This window comes from Calypte anna, chromosome 23 (assembly GCF_003957555.1).
Source record: "Calypte anna isolate BGI_N300 chromosome 23, bCalAnn1_v1.p, whole genome shotgun sequence".
In the NCBI taxonomy this organism is placed as follows: Eukaryota; Metazoa; Chordata; class Aves; order Apodiformes; family Trochilidae; genus Calypte; species Calypte anna.
The window spans coordinates 3,512,343-3,529,428 of record NC_044268.1 but is presented as its reverse complement, the minus strand read 5'-3'; the positions used below and the strand labels follow the sequence as shown (position 1 = coordinate 3,529,428).

The window sequence follows — 17,086 nt, the reverse complement described above, 5'->3', positions numbered from 1 at the left end:
GCAGGTCTGGGGGCACCTGGCAGGGCAGGGTCGCCGGTGCCATGCTGTGCCACCCGGTGTGTGCCACTCGTTGGAAAAAAGTCTCATTTGGGACACACCGAACCCGACAGGGCGGTGGCCGCTGAGTGCTGTAGGTTGGAGGCACGGATGAGCTGTTGCCAAAGTATTAGTAAGGCAAAATCATTAGAAAAAGTGAGCGATAATTGCGCAATTTGTGATTGTTAGCAACAGTTACTGGCGGCCCTGTAGTCAAGGGACGAGCCCCATCCGTTCTGGTTTTGCCCAGGGTTTGCTGCAGGGTTTGCAGCGCCCGCAGCCGAAACATCACCTGGCAGGAGGTGCTGGCAGAGGGTTCCTGCCCTGCTGCTCTCCCTGCAGGACCTGACCCGCCTTGATTGTTCAACCCGAGCGTGTGCGTGCATGTGCGCAGAGCGGAGCCTCCGCGGGAGGTGTTTGCCAGACTCACCCAGTCCCTGGGAAGAGAACAAACTACTCCTCACCTCCCCAAACACGCTCAGCCCTGCCGAGAAAACTCCACGCGGAGCCGGGAAAGGGCTCCCCAGCTCCCAAAGGTGCCTGGATCTGACCACCCCCCTCGGGCTCTTCACCGGCTGGGCAGGTACCTCAGGGTGTTCGTGGGGATGGTGGGGACCTGCAGGCTGTGGGGGACAGACCCCAGGGGGCTGGCGGGGTGCAGGTGGGAGCTGTGTTGGGGCTGGGGTGGCTGAAGGTGGGGACAACGGCAGCACACGGTGTCACAGTGGGACCCCACAGGCGGTACGGGGGTCCCTGGCCCTGGGGGCTCTGCACTCGGGGGGTGATTGGAAGGGGTGGCATAGTGTGGCACGCAGAGCGGCAGGAACGGCCACTCCAAGCCCTGCTCCTCCATCCCACTGCCCTTCCCCAGGACTGAAAGAGACTGAGCCCCCCAGGAGGAGGTGCACAGCCCCCTCTCTGCTGCATTTGCACCCCAGGAGCTCGGAGTTTTGGGGCCCAACGCCCTGCACCCACGCGGGGCAGGAGGCTGTGGTGACACAGAGGGTTGGCACGCTGAGGGCTGGCAGAGGTGCTGGGTTTGGCGGGAGGCAAACCGGTGCTGCAGGCAGAACCCAGCACAGCCACAGCATTGCCCCTGCTCTGCCTGGCTGCCAATCAGCACCTGCCAGGCTGTGGGGCTCTCACGGTGCTGCAGAACACTCCTTGGTACCGGGCTGGGTACCGGGCTGGGCCCTGGGCTCCCCTGCCCCTTCCCAACCCATCACGGGCCTGTGGCTGGAACCAGCACGGGGCTGAGCCAGGCAGGTGGGTGTTGGGCAGGTGGGGGGTGGGTGGCATCACTCGTGAGTGATGGCGTCCTGGGTGAACCCGCAAGGCTGGCGAGGGGGCATTGTTGGCCATGAGCCCAGGCTCTGCCTTGGCACCAGCTTTTGTCTGGGGAAGGGACAGCAGTGGCTGCCTGCTCCCCAGTGTAAAGCCACAGGGATGGGTGGGAGCACTGCCCTGGCACTCAGCACACACTAGCACTGGACCCCAGCTCTGCTCCACTTGGCTCAGTTGTGCTTCTTAGGGTGTCCCCAGGCCAGGGAGCTCAGTAACAGTTTAGGGGCTTGCTGTGAAGTGGCCCCAGACAGGCATGGGCTCCAGGCAGCTCTCCAGGCTCTGTTCCTTCCCTGCAGCCCTGGGACACCTCACAGTGCCACGCAGCCCTCCCTGGACGTGGGGACCTTCAGCACCCCTGGCCATGCCCAGCTCTGGGCACCTCCCAACCCACAGCTCCTGGTGAGCAGGGAAGGAGCCTGAGCAGCCTCCTCCAGGTACATCTTGGGGGGCACCGGCTGGGCAATGGGGCAGCAGCTCCTCAGTGGGATGGTGATTGACCTGAGTAGCTGGGGCTGAAGGATTTAGGGTTTGGGGTTGAACGAGGCTTTCGATCTGACCTGAAATGGTGTCTTTGCCATCAGGCACAGACCTTGGCAAAACTTGGCAGCTCCTCCCAGAACCAGACTAATTCCTGCAAACACAAAGAGGCTGCAAAAAGTCTCCTCTGAACATTGCTGGTGTCTGCCTCTGTCCTCCGAGGGCTCAGCCCTCCCTAGGATCATGGGGGGGGGGGTCTCATTTGGTCTCATCTTCACCCCCACTGCAAAGCCCCCCCATGCTCCCACCAGCTGTTCATTACTCAGAGCAACTCCTGCACAGCCAGGGGTGCAGGGCCGGATCCATCCCGCTTTCCTGCGAGGTCTTCTGACACGGGAGAGACCTTTACAGCACAGAGCCAACTCACTTTTGGATAAAGCCCCTCGGGATTTGTCGGTCCCGGCACTGTGCAGCTCCGGGTCGGGCTCAGCACCGCCCTCCTGACACCGGGACAGCCCCAGGCTGAGCCTCGGAGCCGGTTTGGCCGGCGCGGGGCCTCGGTGCCGCCGGCTGCTGGCCAGGACGGTGCGTGTGGACTCTCGCTTTCAGCAGCTCTGCCCTCACCCGTGCTTGGGATGACTCGGGTGTCACTTGTCAGAGAGAAAACTGGTCCCTGACACGGCCCAGCATCGCAGCACTTAGCACTAGCAAAACCCAGCAGCCAGTTGAGCCCATTTTACCCCTGAAACTGAGGCTCAGGGAAGGCTGGGAGACCCCCTGGAAATCTCCCTCATGGTGAAGGTCCCCATCCACCCAAAAAACTTGTTTGTGGAGGGCATGCATGAACCCCACAAAACCCTGGGGAGAAAAGAGGGTGGTTGCCCCACCCCAGGTGAGTGTAACGTGGTAGGGGACAGAGTCCAGGAGGTCAATGAGATTACGTACAGCCAGAGATGGGCTTCCCCCTTTGCTGTCTCCCACGGTGTCTCGTCACCTCCTACTTCTGCTGCTGTTTCTGCAGGTCGGGTGACTCTGGTCTCCACCTGCCACCATGGATTGGAGGACGCTGCACTCCCTGCTCAGTGGGGTCAATAAATACTCCACAGCCTTTGGCCGCATCTGGCTCTCTGTGGTCTTTGTCTTCCGTGTGTTGGTCTACGTGGTGGCAGCCGAGCGCGTGTGGGGAGATGAGCAGAAGGATTTCGACTGCAACACGAGGCAGCCGGGCTGCACCAACGTCTGCTACGACCACTTCTTCCCCATCTCCCACATCCGCCTCTGGGCCCTGCAGCTCATCTTTGTCACTTGCCCTTCCCTCCTGGTCATCATGCACGTGGCCTACCGGGAAGACCGGGAGAAGAAGAACCGGGAGAAAAACGGGGAGAATTGTCCCAAGCTCTACAGCAATACGGGCAAGAAGCACGGTGGGCTTTGGTGGACCTACCTGCTCAGCCTCTTCTTCAAGCTTATCGTAGAGATCATGTTCCTCTACCTCCTCCACAAGATGTGGGACAGCTTTGACTTGCCACGGCTGGTCAAGTGTGTCAATGTGGAGCCCTGCCCCAACACTGTAGACTGCTACATCGCTCGGCCAACTGAGAAAAGAGTCTTCACCTACTTCATGGTTGGAGCCTCCTCCATCTGCATCGTCCTCACTGTCTGTGAAATCTTCTACCTCATCTTCAAGCGGCTTGTGCAGAGCACACGGAGGTGGAGGAAGTCCACGAAGCGCTCCCTCAGCTACAGCAAGACATCCACCTGCACATGCCACCTCAAGACAGAGGAGAAGGACAACAAGTCCCAGACGAGGTGTGTGACACCCCTGCAGGCCTCAGCTCCCAACCTGACTGCTGTCTGACAGTGCTGGGAGGGGAAGGGGGAGGGAGATGCATCCAGGAATGCCTGGCCCCAGAAGGAGTCACTGGTGGTGTCACCATCAGACTCTTCAGTTTAAACTTGGATGGTGCTGAAGGAGAGGGGACACATCCATGGGAACTCTCCTGCTTTGGGCACATCCCTGGGTGTCCCCACGGTGCAGGCACACGCAGTGGCAGGTGGGTGCCAGCTGCCCAAAGTCATACCTGAGGGTGTCTGTTCTTTCCACAGAGGTGAGGAGCTGTGAGCTCGCCCATCCCAGCCGGTTCACCTTCCCCTTGGCCCAGCAGCTTTCCAAGCCTGCCAAGTCCCTGAACACTCCAGAGTCGACCCATGTGAAAAATGACTAAACCCAAAAAAAACCAAGTCCCCCAGGAGAGGCCCACAGGTGCCCGAGCAGACACAGGTAAGGCAAGGGCAGCCCTGGGAGCCCTTTTTCCCCTTGGCTCATGCAAGTGCAGTGTTGGTGTCCTGCTCGGATGGCTTTGCTGGCTCTGCTGCATCCCTCAGTGCCTTCACGTGTCCTCCTGACCCCTCATGGATGTGTCACACACGGCATCAGCTGAGGATCCACTGGGCCACTAAACACTGAACTGTTAGTAGACACCAGGACCTGCTCCAAGTGCTGTAAATAAGTGGACTGGTGAGATCAGAAGAAATGGATTTGTGGAGGTTCCCCAGGAGCCTGTGGCCGGGTGCTTCTTGCTCCCTGCCCAGCCAGGACAGCCAGGCTGAGCACCAGGACTGGTGTGCCCAGCATCTGTCCCCACTGCCTCCCCCCAGCTTGTCACGCGGCGTTAAACCTTAACTTGGCAGAACTTGGCTGGCCCCCAAGGAAATCAAGGAGGGATCAGCACCAATTATTTACTAAACCTTGACAAATATTACAATAAATAGAAATTATTTCCATTTAATCTCTCCTTAAGCAGCTCTATGCAGAGAGCCTGCTGGTGCCCCAGCCAGCTGTGCCCTGCCTTGGAGAGACCCAGGAGTGTGTCACAGTGTGCACGGACACAGCCAGGGCTTGGGCCACTCTGAGACACTGTGACAGTGATGCCCACGCTGCCAGGAAAGTGACGTGGCTGTGCTGGGACATGGGAAAAGTGCTTCCAGCACTGGCTGCTCCCATGGGCACCCCAGTACCTGTGGTGCCAGCCCTGGGCACGGGGCAACCTGTGCCAGAGGAGATGGGTGCTGGGCTCTGCAGCACCCTAGTGCTGAGGTGTGGAGCAGGGGTGTTACCTGAAGCACAGCAATTATTTTATATTAAACATAACAATGGAGTTCCAGCCCAGCGCTGTGGGTTAGCAGGAAATGCCACGTCTCAGTGTGGCAGAGGCAGCAGCTCCTGGTGTGTGTGAGGACTGTCCTGGCTTCTGGTTTGGGGAGACCAAGCCCCCCCGGGGCTGGCCCCACACAGCCCATGCCACATGTGCCAGTCCTTGGGGGCTGCTGTGGGACAGGGAGAGTGGCAAACAGGGGGTTTCCCTCCCTAAAGCCACCAATATTTGTAAGTGCATAAAATATGTCATTAAAACATGCCCAAAACTGCCCTTAAGGGCCCCATCTGACTCCCCCTCCCCCCAGAAAAGCTCCGGTGAAAATCTGGTGCGGGGTCCTAGTCCAGGTAATCAGACAGGAGACGGGACTAGGGTCGCGCTGGACTCCAAGGTGGTTCCGGGGTGGCTCCGGTGTGACTCCGGTGTGACTCCAGCACCACCCAGCGCCCATCGCACGGACCCGCGGCCGGAGCGGGAAGGGGACGGAGCATCCCCGGGGACACCCCGCCGCGTCCCCCCTCCGCTCCCCCGGAGCCTCCATCGCGGGTGCTTTGGGGGCGCGCAGTGGGGTGACCTGATCAGGGTCCCACCCGTGGGCAGGATCCTCGCGGAAACCTGAACGGGTCCTTCTCCCGCTCAGCGGGTTTGTCCCGGTGGCAGAGCCCCGGCCACCGGACTGTCCCCGCAGCCCGCTGGGGACAAGCGGGAAAGGACACCCGGGTTTCCCGCCAACCCTCACCGGCTTTGCTTGTCCCCGGAGCTGTCCCCGGGGATCCCGGCAACCCCAGGGGTCTTGTCCGGGCGATGTTCCCGGCCTTAGCGCCCCTCCCAGCCAGGGCCGCCCCCTCGGCCGGGGGCAGCGGGACGGGGCGGCCCCGCACACCTGCGGCCGGGCTCGCCGCTAAGCCCCGGCCCCCAGTTTCCTGCCCGCGCTCCTCCCCCGGATCCCCCGAGTCTGACAAGGCCCGGCCCGGCCCGGCCGTTCATACCCAGCGCGGCCCGAGCCAGGCGGGACGTACCCGGCGAGCCGGAGGTGAGTGAGGAGCTCCCCGGACCCCTGGGACATCGGGCACGGCTCGGGGACACCATGCTCGGGGATACGGGACACCCCCTCACCGCTGGCACCTTCGGGTGCTGCTTCGGGGCAGCACTTGCACCCACTTTCTGAGCCCGAGCATCCCTTCGCTCCACCGCGGACGGGTGTGCCCGTAACAGCGCAGCTGACATCTCTGCCTAATTAATTAGCAGCTGTTAATTAGGAGTTAGGGTGGGGGTTTTTCCCTCTCTCCCAGCCGGCCTGTAGCCCTGAGCTCTACGGGGGGATGTGGGTCCCCGGAGCAGCACCGGGGTCGTGTGCGGTGAGAGGTCTCGGGGGTCCCTGTGCAGGAAGGAGCGCGCTGGGGCTGGGGGGCATCGCGCCACAGGGAGGGGGCTGGCAGGGCACCTCCCAGCAGTTTGGGGTGGGTGTCAGGGTGGCTTCGTGCTTCCCGTGCTGTTCTCTGCCCTTCCGTGAAGCCGGGCCCGGGGGCTGCAGCAGAGACAAACCCGGGCAACTCCGGTGTTCCCCCCGCCGTGCTGCGGTCCTGACTCGCAGGGCAGCCCCGGGCAGGGACCCCCTCGCTGCGGGCTGGAGCAGCCACCGGTGGGTGCTGCTGGAGGCGGATCCTGCGCTGCCGCTTCTCCCCCAGCCCCGTGTTTCTGCACTGGGATGCAGGAGGAGCAGTCCTGGGCTCGGGAATGTTGCCTGCCTTCCCTCTCCCGGGGGTGGGATGCTCCTCAGACCCTGTGAGGAGCAGTTCTGTCCCGAGAAAGCCTGAAGCTGAGGTAGCCCTGTCTGCAGGCCCTGTGCACTGACCCGGCTCCCTTCCCCTCTCTGCTGGCAGAGACACGAGATCCCTAGAAGATGGGTGACTGGGGATTCCTGGAGAAACTGCTGGACCAAGTCCAGGAGCACTCGACTGTGATTGGGAAGATCTGGCTCACCGTGCTCTTCATCTTCCGCATCCTCATCCTGGGCTTGGCCGGGGAGTCCGTCTGGGGGGACGAGCAGTCGGATTTCGTGTGTAACACCAAGCAGCCAGGCTGCACCAACGTCTGCTATGACAAAGCCTTCCCCATCTCCCACATCCGTTACTGGGTGCTCCAATTCCTCTTTGTCAGCACCCCAACCCTGATTTACCTTGGCCATGTTGTCTATCTCTCCCGGAGGGAGGAGAAGCTGAAGCAACGGGAGAGCGAGCTCCGGGCTATCCACAGCAAGGACCCAAAGATCGAGCAGGCTCTGGCAGCTGTGGAGAAGAAGATGTCCAAGATCTACATGACAGAGGACGGACGGCTCAAGATCCGAGGGGCACTGATGTGGACGTACATCGTCAGTGTGATCTGCAAGAGCATCTTTGAAGCTGGCTTCCTCGTTGGCCAGTGGTACCTCTATGGCTTCTCCATGGTGCCCCACTACGTGTGCAAGAGGGACCCGTGCCCCCATCAGGTGGACTGCTTCATCTCCCGCCCTACTGAGAAGAGCATCTTCATTGTCTTCATGCTGGTGATGGGCCTGATCTCCTTAATCCTGAACCTCCTGGAGCTTTTCCACCTCTGCTGCAAGAACCTGTTTAGCAAAATCAAGGTGTCAAAGCCGAGTGCCCCAAGCCGGGACGACTTTGCCAATGACACGGCCTCGGGTCCCTATGCACCCAAGCACTACCCCTTTCTGCCCATGGCTGAAAGCCACACAGCATCCTACCAGGCCTACAACAAGCTCTCCAGTGAGCAGAACTGGGCCAATTTCCACAACGAGGAGAACCTAGCACTGGGTAACAGACCCTTGTCCGACCCCTATGCCCCCAGGGCTGCTGAAGCCCCAACCCTGGAGGAGAAGCTGTGCGGCCGTCCCGAGAGCTCAGCCTCCAAAAAGCAGTATGTCTAGTGCCAGGCTGGCCCTGGCTGGCCGAGGGGACCTTCCTTGGTCCCTCGTGCCTGTGAAGGTGCTGGCCATGGGCAGGCAGCTGCCTCCTGCCTGGTGCTGTGCCCTATGGACTGGTCCCCCCTGGAGGTTCTGCCCCTGGGTTGTGATGCTGGGAGCAGGGCCGAGCGGAGCCTCCCTACAGACCCTGCAAGGAAGGAAACTGCAGAAAGTTCTCTGGGACGCCGTGTCCTGTGTGCCTCGCCGTGGGAAAGGGAGAAATCCCTGGAACCGTGCAGCTGGGAACAGGCTGTCCCCGGGGCTGCAGTGGGTGGAGATGGCTGCCCCTTGGGAACCAAAGCTCAGCTGGACCCCAGGACTTGTCAGAGCCCCAGGCTGTGGGAAGCCCCTCACCTCCACTGGGAATGCACTGAGCCTCGGGGGGCTGGGGGAAGCTGGGCAGGGGCTGTGCTGCCTGATGGGGTCTTGGCCACCAGCCCAGCCCTGTCCTGTTCCTGTCAGCCCGACACGGAGCCAGCAGCTCGAAGCTGGGGCTCTGGTGTCCAGCAGAACCCGATGGCTGCAGGGTCACTGATTGGGTGCCCCAGGTTTGTGAGCTCCCCCCGCTGTGTCCTGGCCCTGGACCCTTTCCCATGTGATGTGTGCCTCTTAAGTTATTTTTAACCTCTTGGCCTGAGCACGGAGCTTTCTGCCTTAAAGGTGCAGTTGTGCAGGGGGGTTGGGGAGATGCCCCTGAGCCCTGTGTTTTTCTGGGGAGGAATCAGCCTGATAACTGCTGGGTTGGGGTGGGGGGGTTATTGGTTTTATTACTTTGCACTACTCATCTCCTGCTGTGGGCTCAGGTGCTGGGGGGATATGGAAGAACCAACTGCTGCCCTGACTTCCTCAGCCCCCCTGTCCCCCAATGCTGTGAAAGGGGAAGGTTCTGCCATGACCAAGGGGGCTGTGGGTCCTGCGTGACCCAGGCACTAGTGTGGGATGTGGGCACTGCCCTCAGTGCTGTTTCCTTCCCCCGCCTTGCAGACTCAGTGCTGCAACTTGTTGAATAAAGCTGGATGAATGGAATAAAGGTGAAGCACGGTGTGACTGTGGTTCCTGCAGCCTCTGCCTGTCCTGGGGAAGGGGATGTTTGGGGCCATGGGAGAGGGAAGCTGCTGTCCCAGGGGTGATGGGGCTGGAGTGAAAGGGAGGGGAGGTCCCTAATCGTGCTGCTGGTGCCACTTTTCTCCCCCCCACAGCACAATGTCTTCTCCCCTCTGCCCAGTCTCAGCTCAGGGGCTGTCATGGGGTGGCTCCGGGCGTCCCCAAAGCAGAGCTCAGCCCCGCAGGCAAACTCAGGGCTGCATAATAGGTGGAAATGAGCGGCAGATAAAGGCACTCATTGCGGCTGGAGCTGTTGTTTAGTTTCTCTGGCCAAGGCAGCCTAGGGCAGAGCCTGCTCTCAGCCAAGGGCCTCTTCAGCGAGTGTGGGACGGACTAAAAATACCCTGGAGAAAATGAAATATGGGTGATACGGGGCGATATCGCTGCCATCTGCCTCTGGAGGAAGCGAAGAGGGAGGCACCCGGCTGAGCTGCCCTTGGTGCAGAGCCTGGGCTGGTGGCCGAGCCCGACCCTTGGCTCCTCTCCCTGTTGGGGGCTGGGGGGGCCTGAAATCCCCTGGGATGGAGATCTGGGGTGCACAGCACCAGTTCTCAGCCCTCCCCTGAGCCATTCATGAGGATGGAGGATGCTGGTGCAGACCCCCTCTGAAAGAACCCTTCCCTACTCACACCATCACCCAGTGGGGACCCCATGGGACACTCCAGTGCAATGGGGACCCCATCCCAGTGCTGACCAGAGCTGCAGAGCCCTGCAGTTCTGTGGCTTTCTGGGGTGTGCTGGGCCAGGGGGAAATGCTGGTGTGAAAGGTAACGGTGCAGCCATGCTGCGTGTTTACCCACAGGCAGCTCTCCCCACTCACCTCCCCTCTCCTGGGCTGATGTTTTTGTTGGCACGGGGGGAGCATCACGCTTTTCCAAACAACCCTGCAAGGTGGAAAACAAGACAGCCGAGACCCCCCCCCCCTCCACACACCCCCCTTTCGCCTGGAGCCAGTGCCTGGCTGCTGAGCAAACAGCTCCCTGTCCCACTATTGTTCCCATGTTGTGACAAGGTGGCTGGGGGTGGCTGGGGTGACCCCACACCACCGGGACCCACAGGCCAACAACAACACGGAGGGGCTCACCTGCCTGCTGGGGCCGGGCAGGGGGTAGGAGTGGGGCTGGTGTTGGCAGCAGCCCCCCAAAAGGTGGGGGAGGGTGGCCCTTAGGCAAATAAAAGTTTGTAGCTGATAAGGACCACGGGCTGGCCTGGTGAAGCCCTTTGGCACAGCCTGGGGACAAACAGCAGCCCGTGGGACACGCGTGGCCTTTCTCACACCTCTGTGCTCCCTCCTGAGTAAACAGACCCCTCCGGTCCCTTTCTGGGAACGGTGCTTGCTGCCCCAATCCCCAGCCCTGTCCCCTGATGCCCGGCAGAGGCACAGGCAGCCTGGAGGCTGCAGTGAGGGGCTCCCCATGGGCACCCCTAAGACCAAGCTCCAGGATAACGGGCAGTGGGCACGGTCCCTGTGAGATGGGGGCACTGGGACCCACCAGAGGGAACGGAGACATGAAGACTCCTCCTGAGCCGTGTTGTGCCTGCAAGGCTCAGCCTGAGGCTCTGGCCAAGCACCAAGAGGTCTATTTTTAAGCTTTTCCAGTGCATAGAAAATAGCAAGTGTCTGAATCCAACTCGCTCGCAGGAAGAGCCGCGGCGGGAGCAGAATCACAGCTGAGAGGGGAGGAAGGGCAGAGGGGCAAGGGGATGCCACAGCACGGTCCCCTTGTCCCACTGGGTCCTGTCCATGCCCAGGACTCTGCCTGAGGGTCACCCCTTTTCCCACAGCCCCCCTGGGAGAAGCAGAAGTGGGCAGGAGGTGCCTCCTGGGCCAGGCAAAGACCCCCTGAGCCCCAGCACCCCCCCAGTGGGGCAGCACCAAACCAGTTACAATCCTGCCCTTACCAGCACTGCTGCCAACAGTGCCCAGTGAAGGAAACGCAAACCCCAAGGATCTCCCTTCCTCCCCCCATCCCAACACGGGTTATATTTGGTTATCTTTATCCCTCCACGCGCGTGAGAACCGCGGGCGGGAGGAAACGCGCTCAATGGCCCCGAGGACTTCCCACATCCTGACATTGTCCCCTCCTCCCCTCCAGCCCCTTCCTCGAATGGAGGCAAAGGGACTGCAGTGCCCAGAACCCTGTGCCCACCCTGGGATGGGTCCTGCCTTTGCCAGTGGCTCAGGGCATGGTCCCAGTGCAGCAGAAGGAGGGCAGGGGCTGCTGCCTGCGTTGCTGGGGGCTTTTCCTGGCCTGGAGAAGCTGATGTGGTCTAAAAGCAAGGACCTGGGGGGTCTTCGGGATTGGGATGCAGCAAGAGGTGATGCTGAGTGGGAAGGGACCGTGTCCAGCTGAAGCTGTCCCTGGCCAGAGCTCCAGAGATGTGCTGTGCAAAGCAGAGCTGCTCCCCTTGCACGGGTCTTGGGAGCTTTTGCTGTCCTAGAGAGGAGGTGTCAGGCATGGTCAGAAGATCTGCATAGGGGGGCCCTGCAGGAAGAGACAAGACAGAGAGGCTGGGAAAGGACTCTGCTGCACTGAGGGAAAGGGCAAAATGGGAGCCTGGGAAAACAGCCCAGGCTGGACAGTCAGGGAGGGGGTGTCCCCAAGGGATGGGGGGGACATGCTGGGGCTGGGGTGTGGATCTGCCATTTGCTCTCCAGTGCAGCTGGGGTGAGCACCCTCTGTGTCCTGGGGCTGTGGAGACACCACACTGCCTGCAGGTCCTGTGTTCCCCAGGATGACATCTCCATGACTGTCAGTGCCTCTGGATCCCCCTCCAGCACCCTCAGCACCCCCATTCTCCCCAGACCATCCTCACTCCAGGCCTGCAGGAAGAGCCCGATGGCTCTGAGCAGCCCTTGTGCCTGCACAGGGTCACAGTGTCCCCAAGCCCCCTGCAGCTGGTGCAGCTCTGCTCTGATCTAACCCCACGTCTGCTGCAGTCATCCAGGTGTGTGCTGAGGGTCCGGGGGGGTCTCACTGCCTGCACTGCAGCTGTGCCCATCCCCTGGGATCCAATTGCTGCAGCTGCTGGGTTGGATCCCTGCCCTGTGGCGCAGCTGCAGGGACTTCCCTGAAGCCAGACAAGTCCCAGGAGGTCACTGTCCCACACACACTGACCTCCAGGCCAGGCCTGGGACACGCTGGACACGCTGCTGGCATGGCTGCTGTGCTGGGAGCAGCAGGATCACCACAGGCTGGAGCTGCTGTGTGCAGGGGGGGGGGTTGTCAGGTTTTTACCCTTCTGGTTGATTCAATTGACCTTCCTCATGAGCCACCGAGGCTGCTTGCCCCAGCCCCGACTGCTCACCACCTCCTATTCTTATCCAGCCGGAGCTTCCCAGGCTGCACATTGTTGGGATTCAATGGGAGGAAGGGTGGGATTACAGCACCGAGGCCTTAGGAGAAAGGCAGCCGAGCTCTGGGAAGCTGCTGCACCCCTGCGGGGAACCACGGCAGCTCTGGGGATGGACGGGATTCCCTTGGAATCCACCTGGGAATGCGGTGGGAGCAGGGCAGGGGCTGCCCGGCCGAGCGCCGTCGGTGCAGCCAACACCGGGGCTCGGTTCTTGCCGAGGGCATCGCTCCAGCACCGCGCAGGATCAGACCCCCCACGACAGACACCGGGGGGGCCCACGGGAGGAAATGGGGCAGTGAGGCCCCGACAAAGCCCAATTGTGCCCGGGCGGCCCTGGGAACAGGCACTGAATGGGCTATAAACAGCTGAAGGAGCCGCTCGGTCTCGGGGTGAACAAAGGCATTTGGGAAGACGTTTCCGAGCTGGGTCCAGCTGGTCCTGGCTGGGGGGAGGGACGGGACCGTTCCCACCCCAGCACACAATAGGGAACAGCCAGGTTGGGAAAACAAGAGGCCGTGGGGACAGTGCCAGCCTGCCAGGAGACCCAGAGGATGGCACCAGGGGGTGCTGTGAACCCCAGTGCTGGATGGAGGCAGCAGTGTGGGGACAACCTTTGCATCACCCCAAAACCCTTCATGCACCTTCCAACCCCCCCTCAGCTGCCCTGGCACTCTGTGATGGCCAAGACCTGCGTGTCCCTCGTGGGGCAGAGCTGTGACCCTGGCTCAGGGCAGTGCTCCAGCCCCGGGACAGCAGCTGGGGACAGACACACAGCCCCAGAGCCGTAAAGCTGTCAGCAGGGCAGGCACAGAGCTGTGTGAAATGCTGCTGACCTCAGGGCTTTGCAGCAGCCAGGACAGATTGATGTTCCCCGGGAGGGGAAGGGCAGGCCGGGGCAGCAGCAATGCCTGGCTCAGGCACCAGGGGGAAAAAAAACAACCCTGGAGGCAGCGATAACCCCGGCTCCAGCCCCAGCAGGGTTACCCCTGGGCTTTGTTTTTGCTGGGGTTTGGTCCCGGGGTGCCAGGTGCTGCCTGAGGCTGGAGGGGACAGCAGACACTGGTCCCCAGAACTCACTGCCAGGAGGGACAACCCCCCTCATGTCCCCTGGGACCCCACCCAGCACTGCCACATCCCTCCTCCTCTTGATAAGGGGGTTGAAGGGCAGCAGATGACGTGGCCCCGGGAGCCAGGAGGAGGCACTGGGGATGTCAGTGCCTCCCCCTCCTTCCTGTCTGCCACCCTGTGCCAGGCCCGGAGGTCAGTGCCAGGTCAGGGACAGTGTTTCTCCCAGTGTAGGAGTTCCTTCTGGAAAACACCAGGAGCAGGAACGTGCTCTGAGCTAGAGCTGGGGCCAGGTGCTGATGCAGAAGACACAGAAGCCCAAGGAGGGACAGAAGTTTATTCTGGCAGTTCCCACACAGGGCAGAGATCTCCCCATTCCCTACACGCCAGCCCGAAGTCACCACCACACTTGGCAGAAGCAGGGCTCAGACTTAAAACCTCCCCCTTCTTCCTCACTGTGAAGCCTGGTGCTGCTGCTGTGCTCCTGAGATCTCCACCACCGTGCAGGTTCCGTGGGTGTAAAGCAGGTGCTGTGGGTGGGGGGGCTACAGGGAGCCACGGGAGAGCTGCCAGCAGGACAGCAAGTCCTGACCCCCACCCCGGGTCACTCACATCCAAGTCTCTTCTATTTTCACACCATGGAAGAAGCCAAAGCTACAGAGATGTGGGTGGCAGGAGGCCGGGAAGGGTTTTGTGGCTGGAGGAGGAGATGAGCTGCAGTCCTGCTCCACCTCCACAGCTCCCATCTGCTCTGCCACAGAGGGCGAGCTCTGGGGGCTGCACCTTGAGCACATCTGTGGGGTGGGCAAACCCCGACCCTCCAGAGGGTGAAGGGCAGCAGGAGACACAGCACATTGCCCTGGTGCAGGAGGGAGGCTGCTGGAAGCTCTGCAGGTGACAGGGGAGCTCCCGAGGGGCCCCGCGGTTGCTCACACAACTTTTATTAACTCTTTTCCGGGCGGTTCCTGTTCAGCACGGCCCGAGGGGCGAATTCCAGCTTGTCCTTCAGGCTCACCACGTTGGTCAGGTCCTTGCCTGCGATCTCCTGCAGCCTCCGCTCCTCCCGCTGCTCCGAGATGCTCTTCTCCTCCGTGGCCGGGGGTTCCCCGCGGAGGAACCACTCCAGGTGGTAGCCCACCAACCCCACCACGAAGGCCACCGGGAAGGTGACGTACGGGGCCTTGGAGCGCACGGCAGCCCAGAGCACGGACCACATGGCGCCGAGAAGCGGAGGTCACGAACCGGGCCCGGACCCCACCGGAGGCCTTGGGGGGAAGCAGCGCCCGGGAAAAGCTCCGGGAAAGGCGGAGGGAAGGAAGGAGGGGGCAAAGCCTCAGCGGGGGACTCAGCACTGACCCGCAGGGAATCGGGGACCCCGCAGCCCTGAACCCCCCGCGGGGCTCCCCCGGACCCCGCAGCGAGCACCGGGCGGCCCCGCTCACCTGGGCCCGGCCACCGCCGCTTCCGGTACCGCCTCTTCCGGCACCGCCCCTTCCGGTCAGCGGCGGGAGCGCGTGCAGGCGGGCGGGGCTGCCCCCTGGCGGGAGGAGCGGGGGGTGCGGGGAGACCCCCGGGAGAGCCCCGGGAGAGCCCCGGGAGAGACCCCCGGGAGAGCCCCCCGGGAGAGCCCCGGGAGAGACCCGGGAGTGACCCCCGGGAGTGACCCCCGGGAGAGCCACGGGAGAGACCCGGGAGAGCCACGGGGAAACTCCCGGAGAGAGCACCGGGAGAGACCCGGGAGGGGAGAGACCCGAAGAGAGCCATGGGGAAACCCCCGGGAGAGCACCGGAGAGAGCCCTGGGAGAGCCCTGGGGAGACCCCCGGAGAGAGCCCCGGAGAGCACCGGGGAGACCCCCTGGAGAGCCACGGAGAGAGCCATGGGGAGACCCCCGGAGAGAGCCTCGGGAGAGCCATGGGGAGACCCCCGAGAGAGCCACGGAGAGAGCCCCGGGAGAGCCACGGAGAGAGCCCCGGGAGACCCCCGGCAGAGCCCCCGGAGAGAGCCATGGGGAAACCCCCGGAGAGAATCCCGGGGGAGCCATGGGGAGACCCCCGGGAGAGCACCGGAGAGAGACGGGAGAGCCTCGGGGAGAGCCCCAGGAGAGCCATGGGGAGACCCCCGGGAGAGCCCCGGGGAGAGATGATGCTGCCCCAGAGAGAGCCCCGATACACCCCACAGACTCCCCTCTGCATCCCACAGAATCCCTTCTCCATCCCATTGACCCCCTCTCCATCCCATGGACTCCCCCTCTCCATCCCATAGACCCTCCTCTGCATCCCAGAATCCCTTCTACAAACTCCCTCTCCATTGACCTCCCTCTCCATCCCACAGATTCCCCTCTCCATCCCACGGACACGAAGGGGTGTCAGACGGGGGAAAGGCGAGCCCGGTGCCGGCCGTGTCCCCTCGGGGAGGTGGCCGCTGGCCCGGAGTAACCAAAGTCATCTTTATTAATTGCAGCGTTTCGTTACAATAAAAAGGGAGCCACGTGTCACGGTCACTGCACGGCGCTGGCCGAGGGGGGGAGGGGGGCCAGGGGCCCCTTCCCAGGCACGTCCCTAAATCCTGGGAGCAGGGAGGGTGGGGGGGAGCAGGTTGGGAAAGGGCTTTGGGTGGCTGAACGGGCGCTGTTGACCCGGAGGTTTAGCACCGACAGACCCCCTGGAGTGAGGGACCCCCGGCGTGGCCCTGGTGTCCCCTGCTACATGGGGGGAAGGAGCTGGACCCCTACCCTCCCCCCAGCTGCCTCCGATCCCACTGCCCTGCCCGAGGGCCCCGGGCGAGGTTTGGCCCCGGATTTCGGGAGCTGCCCGGCACCCACCGGCCCTGCCTGGGGGTGGCTGGTGATGCTGCGTGGGGCTGGGACGGGGATGGGGTCCTCACCTCTTCTGCCACCAAACGGGACACAGGGGAGGACAGACTGCTGGGAGTGGGACCGGGATGAGGCAGATGCAGCCTCTTGCCCTGACACCCTGCTCTGCCCTGGAGGGACCTTTGGGACCCTTCCTGCCCTGAGCCCTGCTCCCGGCCGGTGCATGGTGAGGGGGGAGCTGGGATCTGCAGCATCCCATCCCCATGGGACACCAGGAGCTCAGGGAGAAGGGATGGCTGCAGGGTGGTCTCTAGCAGCCCCCACTCAAGGGACAGCTGCCAGCCACATCCACGCTCCCATCCCACCCACCAGCACCGGGAAACAGATCCCACAGGCACCGAGGCACAGGGGGACTGGATCCCCCCTCCCTGGCTAGTGCCACCCTACAGAGATGCTTTGGGCCTGCAGGCTGGCAGGAGGGAAGGACAAAGGGATGGAGGGATGGAGGGACAGAGTGATGGGGGAAGGGCTGAGAGGGAAGGGGGGGGAAGCGCATTGCGATGCTCCGTGCGAGGGAAGCGGGGCAGCTCGCCAGGACCAGGGGGTTCTGCTGCTCTGCTCTGTCCCACCAGCCAGGACATGGCGCTGGTCACGAGTGGGTTCTGGTTTATTCCTCAGGTTATATTTATATATGTATAGAGGGGAAGGAGCCCTGGCTCCCCCACAGCACCCAAGCAGGAGGCAGGTGGGGAGCCCCTTGTCCCTGCCATGTC

General features: G+C 62.5%; 3 protein-coding genes across 5 annotated transcripts; 2 read left to right on the top strand and 1 right to left on the bottom strand.

The window, feature by feature from the left end:
- Positions 1-270: 270 nt before the first annotated feature.
- On the top strand, positions 271-4,635 carry GJB3 (gap junction protein beta 3). 3 transcript variants are annotated; one of them, XM_008492843.2, is made up of 4 exons: positions 271-619; positions 1,677-1,814; positions 2,879-3,666; positions 3,964-4,635. In XM_008492843.2, the coding sequence occupies exons 3-4, from the start codon at positions 2,909-2,911 to the stop codon at positions 3,977-3,979; spliced, it is 774 nt and encodes a 257-aa protein (XP_008491065.2). In that variant the 5' UTR covers positions 271-619; positions 1,677-1,814; positions 2,879-2,908; the 3' UTR covers positions 3,980-4,635. The 3 variants fall into 3 exon arrangements, with proteins under 3 accessions (XP_008491065.2, XP_030320443.1, XP_030320444.1); XM_030464583.1 differs by having other exon boundaries at positions 2,879-4,635; XM_030464584.1 differs by lacking the exon at positions 1,677-1,814 and having other exon boundaries at positions 2,879-4,635.
- Positions 4,636-5,956: 1,321 nt separating this feature from the next.
- Positions 5,957-9,004, top strand: GJA4 (gap junction protein alpha 4). The gene is made up of 2 exons (XM_030464511.1): positions 5,957-6,045; positions 6,896-9,004. Exon 2 carries the CDS (start codon positions 6,916-6,918, stop codon positions 7,936-7,938), a length of 1,023 nt encoding a protein of 340 aa, XP_030320371.1. The 5' UTR covers positions 5,957-6,045; positions 6,896-6,915; the 3' UTR covers positions 7,939-9,004.
- A 4,156-nt stretch (positions 9,005-13,160) lies between these two features.
- Positions 13,161-14,941, bottom strand: SMIM12 (small integral membrane protein 12). Its single transcript, XM_008492845.2, has 2 exons — positions 14,409-14,941; positions 13,161-13,193 (listed from the first exon to the last, which is right to left on the bottom strand). The coding sequence occupies exon 1, from the start codon at positions 14,714-14,716 to the stop codon at positions 14,444-14,446; it is 273 nt and encodes a 90-aa protein (XP_008491067.1). The 5' UTR covers positions 14,717-14,941; the 3' UTR covers positions 13,161-13,193; positions 14,409-14,443.
- Between the last annotated feature and the right edge of the window lie 2,145 nt (positions 14,942-17,086).